Source organism: Stegodyphus dumicola, chromosome X1, assembly GCF_044657685.1.
Source record: "Stegodyphus dumicola isolate Sdum_Otavi_A_Nest chromosome X1, ASM4465768v1".
NCBI classification, from domain to species: Eukaryota; Metazoa; Arthropoda; class Arachnida; order Araneae; family Eresidae; genus Stegodyphus; species Stegodyphus dumicola.
This window is the reverse complement of record NC_140780.1, coordinates 177,427,296-177,441,348: the sequence shown is the minus strand read 5'-3', so window position 1 is coordinate 177,441,348 and position 14,053 is coordinate 177,427,296. Positions and strand designations below refer to the sequence as shown.

General features: G+C 38.6%; 1 protein-coding gene across 4 annotated transcripts in view; it reads left to right on the top strand.

Moving 5' to 3' along the window:
* The window catches only part of LOC118202924 (uncharacterized), a 172,448-nt gene extending 160,249 nt beyond the window's left edge, over window positions 1-12,199 (top strand). For 2 of the 4 annotated variants that reach the window (XM_085807041.1, XM_085807040.1), the window contains one exon: window positions 11,815-12,197. In XM_085807041.1, coding sequence (XP_085663167.1) covers window positions 11,815-12,038 — 224 coding nt within the window. In that variant the 3' untranslated portion in view covers window positions 12,039-12,197. Of the gene's footprint in view, window positions 1-11,814 lie in introns of all 4 variants that reach the window. The other 2 variants (XM_085807043.1, XM_085807042.1) reach the window with 2 other exon arrangements.
* Window positions 12,200-14,053: the final 1,854 nt, after the last annotated feature.

The following is a 14,053-nucleotide window of genomic DNA, read 5'->3' as shown; positions in this document are numbered from 1 at the left end:
TCTTTACCGCAATAGAGAGAAAAATTGTAACAATATCCCTCGCTTCACAGAAAGCCCAAAGTTTATATCCAAAACGTATAGGCTTGCCTCAGATAAACTGTTTCAGACTATTCCTACCGTAATACATGACAATAATTTTATCAATGCTTAGATTTGCAGAGAAGTGTCCAAATTTCATAAAATTATTATTGAGTACAGCAAGCAAAGGTTCAGTCAGCATGTCTAGGATCGATCCTAGACATGCTGACTGACAGTTCCATTGTCCACAAAGTGTAAATAAGATTTCAATTTTTGGAAGCGGTTTCGTGACATAGCATGTTTCACCAGGGTAATGCCAAGGTCTTCAGCATCTGACCAGTAGTCATGCTCTCAGGTATTTGAATGGTAACAAGTTAGAAGCAAAATTCCGATAAAAACACGTATTTCTTTAGCAGTGGTCAAGAAATCGTGTTCGTTTTTTACATCTGTTGCATATCGCACAGTTTCTTTTACAATGAAATCGTAGACTTACAATGGCATAAAACTGCTCAAAAAGCTCTGATGGAGTTTTGTCTTTCAATGCAGTTTCCATCTGCTTGAGCAAGTCACTTGCAATTGATTCATTCTATATTTTCCATTTTGTATATTGTGTTTCTTTATCCAAGATGACTGGTGTCTTTTATCTTTTTTTCTACTCTTTGTTGTGGAAACACTAGAGCTTTTGGATGGTTCAGGCTGGAAACTATCTCCAGTTATAACCTCCAAAGACCCACGAACATCGTTTACAGTAATCTCACCAGTATTTACTTCATTCTCATTCCCTTCATTTTCGTCAGTTAGTTCAATGGCATCTGGTGGTAACACAGCAAATTCAACGTCGCTCTCATCTGAATCTAAACTATTGAATAGTTCTAATGCTTCCTCTAACTTCAGAAATCTTTGCACTTACATAACTAAGCAGGTGTGAAGCACGAGAAAATAATTTTTTTACTCTTATTTATAAAGAGAGAACGCGTCAATTGCATACTTATTGTCCCATTGTCCTATTTAGAGGATAGTTAAAAAGAAATGCGCTAAAACTCACCTAATAATAATACAGCTTTCATTAACCACTAGGATAAGGAAAGAGTATTTTCACATACAAAATGCCCGGCCGAGTGTCCAAAGTAAACTGAAAACGAATTCTGCAACCACAAAGAGATCATACAAACCACGCCCACTAATGCGATGAATAACCAAAATATCCAGAGGAAGGAGAAGGGGGCGATACACATAACTCACACTAGCAGATGCTAATACATATCCTTACATATTCCAGCTGGCAAAATATTCGCACCAAGCTAATACTGGTTTCTACATGCTATTTTTCAACTGTCCTTCAAACAGGACAGTGGGATAAAATGGGTTAACTTCGCCAGTTTCAGAGACACAACGGAAATATAATAAATAACTCCACCATATCTAACCTTTGAAGTCACACCGAAAGAGTGGAGCACCGTTTCTTTAACTGAATCTGTTAGGGTGTAGCGAGGATTTTTTATTTGTCACAACTCTGGTAAGGCACATCCCACTTTTGTCACTCCTTGAAAAGAAGTAGATCATCGCAGTCTAGATGTAAAAGCCGGATCTTTTGCAAAAACGTCTTTGCACGCAGGTCCCAGTAACAATAAAAGTGCTAGAAAATCTAAAGGATCAAGCAGTTTAGCAGTTTCTGCCATAGCTGAACGTTTAGTACATATGTTAGATGAACTAGACATTAGTGAAATTAAAAGTTTTTATATGGATTCCATCTTACACCCAGAGTCTTTATTGTGCTTCATTAAGGCTCTTCAAGAGGATACTCTTGTTTTTAAATGGAACTTGTTTTAAAAGTATTCTTTCGATTGAGCACCATTTATGCAATTCCATTTTTGCAGCAGATTCTAGCAAAGCTTTTATCTGTCGTTGCAATTCTACAGCAGAGGTGTCATCCTTGGGAGACGGAAAAAATGTCATCAACTCAAAATTCATTGAGTGTTGTTTCAGAAGACAGTCCTGTTCATCTATGGCTAAGCTTTAGACCTCTTGTTGCTAAGTAAGGCTCTGATTTTGTTTGCATGCTACGGTAAGTATTGATGAAGTTTAGATGTATTATTCAATGTACTTTTTGAAAGGATACTTTGAAGTTTGCGCTGTTCGGGATTTATATGAATCAGCCGATGCATTTTGCATATATCTTCTGTGAACGCCACCTTGGGATTTATAAATCGTAACAGGCTAGAGAACAGGTTCTTTTGCACCACACCGCCACTCATCAAATAGTCGTTTAATGAAAAACCTGAATTTACCGTACATCTTAGACATGTCAGACGTCTTTTATTTACAGACATGTACGTCTTTATTTAATTTAAAGACATGCAAATCTTAGACATGTCTAGTCTTCCATAAATTATTTAACCGTTGTGTGGCAAATTGCGAAGAATCACCCATTGTACATCTTGCTTTATTGGTAGGATCACTGCATATCTACCCTCGATATCTCGACGATAGGTTTTTCACAAGATGATCCTCATATTCTAGTTCTTTTCATTTTGAGAGATTTGGGCTTGGAATGGACCAAAATGTCCCCCAGCCGGACCAAAGTGTCGCCAAATGGTCGCCAGGTTTGGCGACTTTTGCCGATTCCTCACAAAATTTGGGGACAAAAATTAGTCGCCAAAACCATTGCCAGTTTTGCGATATCTCGCCAATTTTGCGAGATAGCCATTTACTCAATGTTAAATAGACTTGATACTGTATTCCTCCTTTTCAGGCAAAACATCTCTTCTGCAGATTTTCATGTTACACTAGACAAAAAAATTATATATACTTTCATTAAAATTACTTATATTGTAGAAACATTAGGTATTTTTTTTGGAACAGGAGGGATGAAAAATGAGCAACACTTTCGCCGGGAATCGAACCACGGACCTCTGGAATGCAAAATTTGTAAGATTGCCGCCTTCCTAAGGACTGCATGTCCAGGGCAGTAATCCAAAATCCAAAATCACACATTGTCACGTTCGTAGAATCGATGTGCTCTAGATATCGGGTCTTCATCTTCTGTGTCGGGCCCACCAGCGGCCGAGCGGTAAAGTTGCTGAACACTGGTAGTTCGGTCCGAGGTTCGAATCCCGCGAACGGGCTGGCTGCATGGTCGTTTTCGCGGTTTTCCCCAGGTGTAACGTGTATACGAGTCAGTTTCCCTTAGAAAGTCCTCCACGAAGGCATTCCTTTCCCTAGGCAGATAGCCCTCGAAGCTTTGCCATAATCACACACACACACACATCTTCTGTGTAGCCGAGTTAACTCGCTTTCGATCAAAACTGTGTATCAATTCGAACCGTGCCTAGAGATCTTGAATGTACTCGTCAGGCGATGAAGGCGCATCCGGAAAACGCCAAATAACAGACAACAAGGCAGACGAAGGTCAGGACAAAAGAGCATCTAGGATGGGGAATAGTCAGTAGCCTCGTGGACAGCACTGCGACAGGCCACTAAGAAGAGAGGTATCTTCTGATCCCAGTCATGTTCATTTCTGCAGACCATCAGCGAGAGGTTGTTAAGGATGGTTCGATTAATCTTCTCTAACATGCCGCCTAATTGTGGATGTAAAGGTATCATTTGTGTTTTGTCCCGAGTTGTTTACTGAGTTCTTCATTAGTAAACTAAAATAACTAAACTCAGTGGCGCAAACGGCCCTAGCGGGTCAAGGCCTGCAGTGCCGCGAAATCTACTTTCTTGTCCGTGGGCCCCCGGGGTGTGTAAGCATATGCCATAAACAAGTGGCCAGCTTGTCGCAGGACCCCAAGTGTTTAATTACAGGCGAGATAAAATTTCTTAATCGGAATGTAACTAAAGAAGCATTCCCGACCTGGAAATCCATTGCTGTATCATTACTGCCGTGATAGCTTCTTGATCAGGAATAGGATACGCTTCAGACCACATGGTGAAGTAATCAATGACAAGAAAGATGTATTTTTTGCTATCAGTAGTACGTGGTAGAGGTACCAGGGGCTCAAAGGCGAAGGGTTCAAAATGCGATCCTACAATTTAATGTTGCAGCCTGCCTCAGGTGTGTTTCTTTGGCCCTTTCTCAACCGCACAGGCATCGCAAGATTGGCACCACTTTCGCTGTCAGCCCTTGCATTACTCAAGTAGTAAAGCTCATGAGCTCTCTGCAAAGTCCTCATTATTCTGAAATGTCCTCCTATTGGACTACTGTGTAATTCTCTAAGGACGGGCGGTATACGGGATCTTAAAGCAACAGCTGCCATCGGAATGCTTTGGTATCATCTGATCCGAACTTCTGGTATAAGACGCCGTTTGAAATATGGAATGAATCCCGGAGGGCCGAATAGATATTTGCCTCAGAACTGTAGATCGAAATGTCCTGCCAGATAGGTTTCCTATTTGAAAATTGCTTTAAGTTAATTATGATTTTGTAAGGATCCTAAGTTTTACTAACGTTTATTTTATTTTAAAACTGTACTATCACTTTTATTTTCTATTTCCGGCCAGAATTAAATGCTTTAACTTGTTGATGCAAATTGTCTTGCTAACGCTTAAGTACTTAAGTTGTGACTTTTTGCCAAGCGAGAGAGAGAAGGAGTTTTAGGAAGCAAGCCGCTTGCCACTGTAGTTTTACGAGTTTTCACTCGGTTGCTAGTTGCCTTTAAGGCCAGAGGTTTAGCCCTCTTGATATTTGCAGATGTATCGTAGTTTTAGCAGCTCGGCGTACTACATACGTACCTTTTTTAAATAAAGGCCAGTCTTAGTGCTAGGCATTTGTATACTAATTCAAAGTTAGCTTTCAGTTAGAGTTTTAGTTAGTAGTTTTTATATTCTTACGTTCAGACCACAAGTGGTTGGTCTCTGTATTCCAAAGTTCGGAAATACCTGTAAAGTATTGAAAAATAAAGGGTTTCTTATACCCTTCCTGCTTGTGTTGTCTACTTCACACCTTCTTGAACATAGCTTGAGTAAGCTCCCTGTTCCTATTCAGGATCATTCATGTTTCCAACGCAAATAAAGAGAAACACCAAGGACCAAGGAAGGGTTCTATTACGGGGCTCTTAGGCATGTAGCCTTTATCCCCACATCGTCAAAGAATTATCTTTATCACCAAAAAGAGGGTTCCGCAAAGAGGTAAATTTAGTGCCAAAATGTTAATTTAACAAAAAGAGTAACTGCCTTCCACAGTGAAAAAAAGGTAAAAACACTGAAGGACTTAATTTAGTAATTTTGGTGTCGAATAAGATCCAGAATCAATTTGGAGGGGTTACATCATGAATTTTTAAAAGCATCTATGTTTCCTTGATCAATGGTCATGTGGTGTTAACTACACGAGAGCGGAAACACTCGCGAAAAGCTTCATGTTGCAAGTGCTTCGGGTCTGGCGGAGGGGAAAAGCGGGAACTCGTTAGGCGAGTTTGAATTAAAGAGACAGGACCAGCAATGGCTCTGATGAGAAACTTTTATAAATATAACAAGATTGCATTAACTTTAAGTGTTATGATAACTAATGAAAAAGCATTAAGTTCTCTTACAGAGATTAAATTTTTAAATTAAGTAATCCGTGCACTATAGCCCTTTTAAGAAGGGAACAAAGATGTACTTAGAGCCTGATAACAACCGCTTACGGTTGAAAGAAGTAAGATTGCCCGATTATGGGACAAAAAGAGAGTGACCCTGAGGGAAGCTGAAGATCAGCAAATTCACTCAGGCGGGGAGGGGGAGAAGCGAACGAACGTATTGAAACCTTCGAGGCGCCTAAGGTCGCTGCCTTCTAGTTAGTCTTTCTTAACTTCTTAGTCATTCCATGAGATTGGGTCAGACGATGTTAAAGCTGTAATTTGACGTGCGATCGAATTAATCAGCTTGTATCTTACTTACCACGGACCAATATCTGCACTTTGAGGAAGGCTCGTTTGGACAGGGCTCCAACGTTTCCATGTAATTATTCTTTCCGATGACGGATATTGATGTCATAATCTTGGAGTCTCTGCATCCATCTAATTATTTGGCCTTAAGGATTCTTGAAATGTAATAGCCAGGTTACTATGCATGATCTGTACGAAGCAGGAATTTTGTCTCATAGAGCTTAATTGTGGAAATATTCTACGCCTTTAACTATGGCGAGCAAAATGTTTCTGGTGACACAGTAATTCCTCTGCGATTTAGATACACTTTGGCTCCAGCATACTACGATACTTTCTTGACCGTTTATATCTTGGAACAAAACAGCACTGATATGTGATTGCTCACATCCGTCTCGAGAATAATTGGTTTGTTGAGCTAATGCATCTTTTGTTTGCACATTCTTTTGTCCACAAGAATTTTTGCTTGTTTTCTGGTGGCTTCTGAAGAGGGTCTTACAATGGAAAAAGTCCTTCACAAATCTCTTATAGTATGTGCAGAGCCCCAGGAAACTTCTCAGTTGATGGACATTTGCAGGGCCTCTCCAGACTTTAAATGCAGACACGTTTTCTGGATCTGTACACACATCTTTGGCAGAGATGACATGTCCGAGGTAAGTCAATTCCAGTCTGAATAATTTACATTTCGCGAGAGTTAACTTCAGATTGGCTTCTTTCAGTTTCTGAAGCATATTTATAAGATTTTCTAAATATTCTTCAAAACTCTTCCTGACAATGATGATGTCATCCAGGTATATCAGGCAGGCTTCCTAGGAAAGACCTCTCAACTCGGTCTCCATGAGGCGTTCAAATGTTGCCGGCGCATTACATAGACCAAACGGCATCACATTGAACTGCCGGAGTCCTTATCCGGTAGTAAAAGCTGCCGTTTCTCGGTCCTCAGGATGTGTTCAACCTGCCAATATCCACTCTTTAAATCAAGCTTCGAAAACCACTTAGTTCCAGAAAGAGTGTCCAGAATGTCATCAACTGTAGAGGGTGGCTGCCTATCTTCGTAGTCTCGTTCAACTCGTGATAGTCAACGCAAAATCTAGTTCAGCCGACTTTCTGACCATGACGGTGGGAGATGCCATTGGACTTGCTGAAGGGTCGATGACGTCCCTTTCTTGCATGACCTTTAGAAGTTTTCCTACATCTTCCTGTTTAGTAATTCGGTAGGTATCTTGGATGTTGCTTGATTGGTGGATGATACTGAGTATCAATTCTATGCTGTGTCAAACTGGTTCGACCTACATCGCAAGACGAGCGGAAGAAAGTATCTTAAAATTCTTGAATGACACATTCGGCTGCACTCCTGTCTTCATCGCTGAGTCGTGTTTTCTGCAATAACTTCGATATTAGGGTCTCTAAAGACACAAAGATTGGCGGACTATCGGGTCCTTTAATGCAGGTTACTGGAGTATATGCTGTAATCACTTTACCTTTCTTAATCATTTTCGGTTTATCACGTACGCTGGCAATTAACTCGTACCGGGATAAGTGAGCCAGGCCCGCGGCTTATTACTCCTCACTGTGTGTTACAGTTCGTGTGATATTTCATTGTTCGTGTGATAACTTCAAAGAGGGAAGAGAAGGCATTCGAACGAATTTAAAACCATCAGAATTGCTTTCCGCTATCGCTAGGAATTTTTTAAGCTGTCAACTTCTTTGGCAACAGATGGAACTCTAATGTATTTGTTATTAGACAGTAGAAACACTCTCTTCGATTTTTTGTTTGGCAGAAGAAAGTCTTTCTCCGATTTGTTATTTGATATGCCGTACGGGAAATTTCTGATTTCGACTATGGATACAGGAAGTAAAAATTATATTCTTGCCGGTACTGTGATATCTATACTGCTATATATATCTTGAGTTGTGATTTGATGGACAGATTTAACTACTTATCATTAATTCCGAACAGCGTTATCCCCTCAGAGGGAGAATGCAATTTGTTATATTTATTATTTATTCATTTTATTACTAAAGTCCAAGGAAAAGTTGTATTTCCTTAGAAAGTCCAGTCCAAGTTTGCGAGGATCTGTAATATCTTCCGCATATGCCGTGTGATGATTGGCGGCATTTCCAAACGTTTCATTAATGTTTAATTTTCCGTCTATCCTCTCCCCGGACGCAGTCTGGAGGGTAACACAGGACGGCTTCCGGGTGAGTTTACCTTCCAGTAGTTGAGCCAGATCTTTTCGAATGATGGGAACATTGGCTTCTGTATCGATGGTCATATTGTAAGGAATCCACTGATGTCTCCCACGATAAAGAGCCCATTTACTGCCACCGCTCACTGCAGAAATTTGAAGCGCTTTAAATTGGGCCTATTCATCATCTTTCAAACTTCGCTACGCAAGATGGCCACTAATTTGTTTCTTGCGCCCTTGATTAGAAACGGTCTTATTTTCCGTGCCTTAGAGTTTTCTCCGCCGCCCAGACTGTATAATAGTTAGTGGAGCCTACTACGATACCGAAGGGCCCTGGTTCGAATCTCGGAGAAGACATGGATGTTTGTAAATGTATAGTGTCGGTGCGCCACTCTAAATATGCGGCGAGCCGAAAGTCCTCTCGTGTGGATAAGTAGGAGATGAGAAGGGTGGGAGACCCCCGGATCCCCCCCGGGATGCACTCCCTCAAAATTGGGGGTGGAAAATAGAAGTCCAACCTCTCTTCCGAGTAGGCTGTGGCAACCTTTGTTTCCTGTAATATGGACAAGACAACAGCAACAACAACAGGGTGTTCTCCAGTTCCTTCGTTCATGGCCATAAGCACCGCAGTTCAGCAATTTATGGTAGGTTTGTTGCCACTGCTATTCATTCTCAAAGCATTGACTTATCTGTCGTTTAGACGTAGAAGTCGTTTAGACGAGCAATTTGATCCACTGGCTTTTGGACTTGAGCAACTCTGATTGGGTGGCGGTATCTATGAGTTGCTTACTGGTCTGCCTCGAATTTCATGGCGTACACTAGAGCTCTTTTTAAATTCTTGACATCTGCCATTCGCAGAGCTTTCTATACTTCAGGATCCCGGATGCCATCGATGAAATACTGCAGGGACAAGATTTCCCTTGTTTCTGTTTGGCATCCCCAAAAGGTGCGATGAGAGAGCCTTTTAGCATTCATGACAAGTTCCTGTAGCGTCTGCGTATCGGCTGCGTCTGCTCTCGGAAAAGCAGCGAGATGCAGACCTTAGCTTGAGTGGGAATCTCATCTATTTGAATCCGCTACTACAAACAATTATCTTATACACTTGCAAGGAGGTCTTACCATCATTGTGCATAACTTCAAAGAGGGAAGAGAAGGCATTCGAAAGAATTTAAAACCATCAGAATTGCTTTCCGCTATCGCTAGGAATTTTTTAAGCTGTCAACTTCTTTGGCAACAGATGGAACTCTAATGTATTTGTTATTAGACAGTAGAAACACTCTCTTCGATTTTTTGTTTGGCAGAAGAAAGTCTTTCTCCGATTTGTTGTTTGAGAGCAGTACCTATTTCTCTGATTTGTTTTTCGGCAGCAGAAACACTTTATTTAGTTTCTCCAACTTTTTTTTCAACCGTGTCTGTTCTGCCTTCCATAGCTTCGAATTTGTTTTCTATTATGCAAATAATTTCTCTTTTCATTACTTTTTAACCAACATCTCCTCTTTAACGGAGTTGACGACCCCATCCTTCTTTTCTTGGAATGCAGTAAAGGCAGTCACGAGTTGCCTTAGTTGCTCATCCATCGCTCACGTCAGCGGCATTCAACCCCATTCCTGACACCAAAAATTGTGTCGTGCTTACGCGTTCGTAACAGACTAAATGAACACAGAACCGATGAAGCTTGATACAACTTATTTTTACCAAAAGAAACGGTTCACAGTTCTGGAACTTTCCACAAAAATAGTCGTATAGCTCTTCACAGTATCCCAGCATACAATCAGTAGTTACATTTTAAACTAACAACAACGTTAAACACAAAATAATGCAAAGTGCATCTAAAAAGCGAAGCTCACAGGGAGATATCTCAGTACTCCGAACTTACGTTATACACAACTGAGAAACTGATGGTCTAGTCGGTCTTATGTAGTTTTTCCCCGGGCCGCCGAGAGATTTCCAGTACCTTCCATTTCTCAAAATAACTGGAAGTCATATGAGGGTCGGGTACGGTTACAGCTACATAGATGATAAATTAGTTAGTAAATTACAATAGCCATTACAGTTATACAGGGACCGCACCAAATGGTCACCAAGTTTGGCGACTTATGGCGTTTTCTCGGCAAATTTGGCGATGAAATTTGGTCGCCAAAATCAGTGCCAGCTTGGCGATAGCCATTTTCAAAATGTTATATAGACTTGCCCCTATATTCTTACTTTCCCGGCGAAGCTACGTTTCTTTAGATTTTTCATGTTACATTATACAAAAAAAAAAAAAAAAAAAAAAAAAAAATACTACAGTTTTGCGTATTATTTCACTAAATTTATTTACATATGTACAAAATTCGTAACAATAATTTGTTTCATAAGAAATTCAAAGACGTTCACTTACAGTCATTTTTAGGAAAGAATTGCATTTGTATAACTTGTGAAAATTGTTACTATTGCAACAAATGCATTTTAAGTCTTGATATTTAACACTTGACGCCAAAGATGTTACCCTTTTTAATGGACTGGCCCTTTTTCGCATTAAACATATTCGATGGCATTAATGACTTCAAAGTTCTAGCATGATTTTTTAAATATATAATAAGCTTAATTTAGGTAGTTCATTTGTTTCGGAATCCCGCTCCCACCAACGACGAGGGGAGACATCTAATTTTTTTATCAAAATATATGCAAGAAACGTTTCTGAGAAACCATCTGCTTTTTTGCTCTAAAATTTCCTGAGACCTTACACTCTCATTCACTGTATCTACTAATTTTAAAACAGAAGATTGGCTTCATTTGTGTATGAGGAATTGAAACGCTTTATTTGAGAAAAGCTTGATCACATTTGTTGGAATATCTTTCTTCTAATATGATCCCAAGCTGTTTAACAGTTATTGTGATAAATTGTGATGGACTAAATTTTTCTAGCTCCCTTCCCATGAGAAGATGATTTCAAATACAACTTTTGTGAATCCGATAATGTAGTATACTTGGAATATAAATACTTGGAAATGAAAAGATCCCGAATGCCTAACCAATCCTCATGTTTCCATTAAACGATGACAAGTTTAATTTAAGTAACTGTATACTTTTAATTTAAGTAACTGTAACGTTATTTTCAATATTTAAATTGCTTTCATCTTTAACATTAACTTTTGACATTTGTCGTTTATCTTTAACCCATGTAGCGTTAATGTTCTCTTGAACAGTTTGTTGTTCAGTCACGTAGTTATCACAATCCTTCTCATCAATTAATGAATGATCAACTGATCGTTGAATAAGTACTTGCATGTTGTAATCAAGTCGGAGTTACATCATAGCAGCAGTTCTTCGTCAGTAATTTAAGATAAATATGGGAATATTGTACTACTAACGACGGTGTGGAATCGGGATGCATCAAAACAACAAGCATTTCAACAGGAGCTGCAACAGGTAGCTGACGGCAACGATGACGTAGAACCCTGTCTGCCTGTCAACCATATTTTCAGAATTTGAAAGTACTTGATCAAATTCTCTTACATCTTCGATAAAAAAAAATAATTAATGAAATACCTTATCAGTGTAATAGTACTTCTATTTATTCCATTTGTTAATTTAAGAATTTAAACCGTTAAATACATAAATTTGCACAAAAAAAATGCCTCGGTATAAAATTCCAAATAGTATTCTTTGAAAAGTTAAAACGTCAAGATTTACTGCCAAAAGTATAGAAAATGTATTCACATAAAATTTTACAACTTTTATTATTTTGAAATTTTTTGTTATTACAGGTGCTCAAGTCTTCAGCGCTGAAACTACAGCTTTAAGAATGTTCACTGGTGGTGAAGCAAAGCATGGCACAGAGGCAAGTTTTACCTACAACAGAGAAGAAAGAAGTGAATACTGGATATTTGTCATTCGCCTTTATTTGAATGGGAAGTATGAAGACCCTCCCCCAGAAATGTTGCCCCCACTTCCTGAATATGAAGACCAACAGTGTTGTATCATGCTTTAATCTATGCGTACAGAATTGCAACAAAAATGAAGAATGCGGAAAATTTTGCTATTGTTGTGACATTATGAACAATCACTTTGTTTTCAGTATTATTTTGATGTATCACAGATTAAAAGAATACAAATAAAGGAGAATAAAATATATTAAATTTAAAATGTCCCTTTTCTCACATTAACATTCTAATCTAATAAAATTAGTTGACACAAATCATTACAGATGTAAGATTCCTAATTGTTTCAATCTATAGCTAAAGTTGAGGACTCTTAAAAACTGATAAGCGAATATAGGCTTGAGCTCGTCAGACAGAGAACAAAACGTAAGAAGGGTGAAATTACCCTTTATTATTCCAATAAGTTTTAACAGATAACTCCTTTCTTGGAGTTACAATAAAGCCTCCACTCGGGCTTGAACTTAGGAAACTAAGAACTAAAAATTAACTAATCTTAACTAAGAAGATATAGCCAAAGCTATGAAGATTCTAACACAGTTGAGCCCTTCACCCTAATTAACGGCGAAGCTATCAAGGGCCTAAAGTACGGCCGAACGTAGTAATAGCTTAACAGAGAGAGTAGCCTGAAAAGGCGAACGCGTGCTAGTCAGAATCACTGGCTCTCTAACGAAGTTAGTGGAACTTCACAGTTCCACTTCTCCTCGTTTGCATTCAAACGCGATTCTAAAATTACGTTCTAGCCGGAAGTTGTAAGATTGAAATTAAGAAGGGATAGGAAAGTAATTTGGTACTTTTCCGTTTCGCCGGCGCAAATCTCGCCAAGCAGACGTTATTGGCGACAACATACAGTATACACATAAAAAATATTAAAACAATTTTAGTTCTAAGAATTCTTTTTTTGAGGGCATAAAGATTTTAATATCGCTTAAAACTTTATAAAAAGCCAATAAATAAAGACAATAAATTTGTAAAAAGACATTAATTTAAGAATTTACTATGCTTTCATGGTTCAACATCCTGATTCGCCGGTTCATATCACGTGACCGCAAGCGATCTCATCTCACGTAAACTACTCTACAAAAATCTAATGCTCTTAGTAATTATCTACATTAATTTCAAGTTAAATCTTAATTTGGAACACAAGTTTAAATGCAAGAAATATTTCAATGCGTACGAATAGCTTACTCAGAAATTATGTAAAATTGCAGTGCTCTAATTCACTAATGCATTCTCATTAGAATTGATGAATTTAACCCATGACTTTCCTTTTCTGTATTTTCGGCTACGGGTAAGAGCTGTGATTGCATCCTAATTGACTTAATTACCGAAAATGGCCTTAGACATAAAACTGAAGTATCTGATAAAAATTCTATGTAATTATATGCCAGTATTGAAAGAAACAATCAAGAAAAAGCTGCGACTTGTTTCGAAAATGAGCGTAAAAGGTTACCAGCGAGAATATTCCGTTTGGCATCGGTTGTACCATTATTGGCGACTTTATCGCTTGCGCCGCCCTGCTAAAAATTCCCCATAGAAACCAGTAAAACTTTTTATGGGTACCCATAAGATTTTATGGGTTTTTATTGACTTTTACTAGTTTCTGTTGGTCTCTGTGGGTTTTTCTTACTGGTTTCAAAATGACCCATAGAAACCAGTAAAACTTTCTACTGGTACCTATAGAATTTTTGATGGTCTCTACTGACTTTTACTGGTTTCTATTGATCTCTGTGGGTTTTTCTTACTGGTATCACTTGACACCCATACAACCAACATCAATGGCAGAACATTGTACTGGTTTGTATAGGTTTATATTGACTTTTACTGGTTTTCTTATTGGTATCAATATAATAATAAATCTTCTGTTGGTTTATATGGGTTTATGCTATTTTTTTATCTGACGTTAATAGACTTCTTGTAAACAATAAAATTAACAGAATGAAAATATGATCTCTTTAAGACCATCAGAGTAACGTGAAAACGCATGTGGTCGTTTTAGAGAGGGTTTTTACTAAATATGCTTATTTATTTGATTTAAAAATTGTTTTTCGGAAACAATAACAGTAAT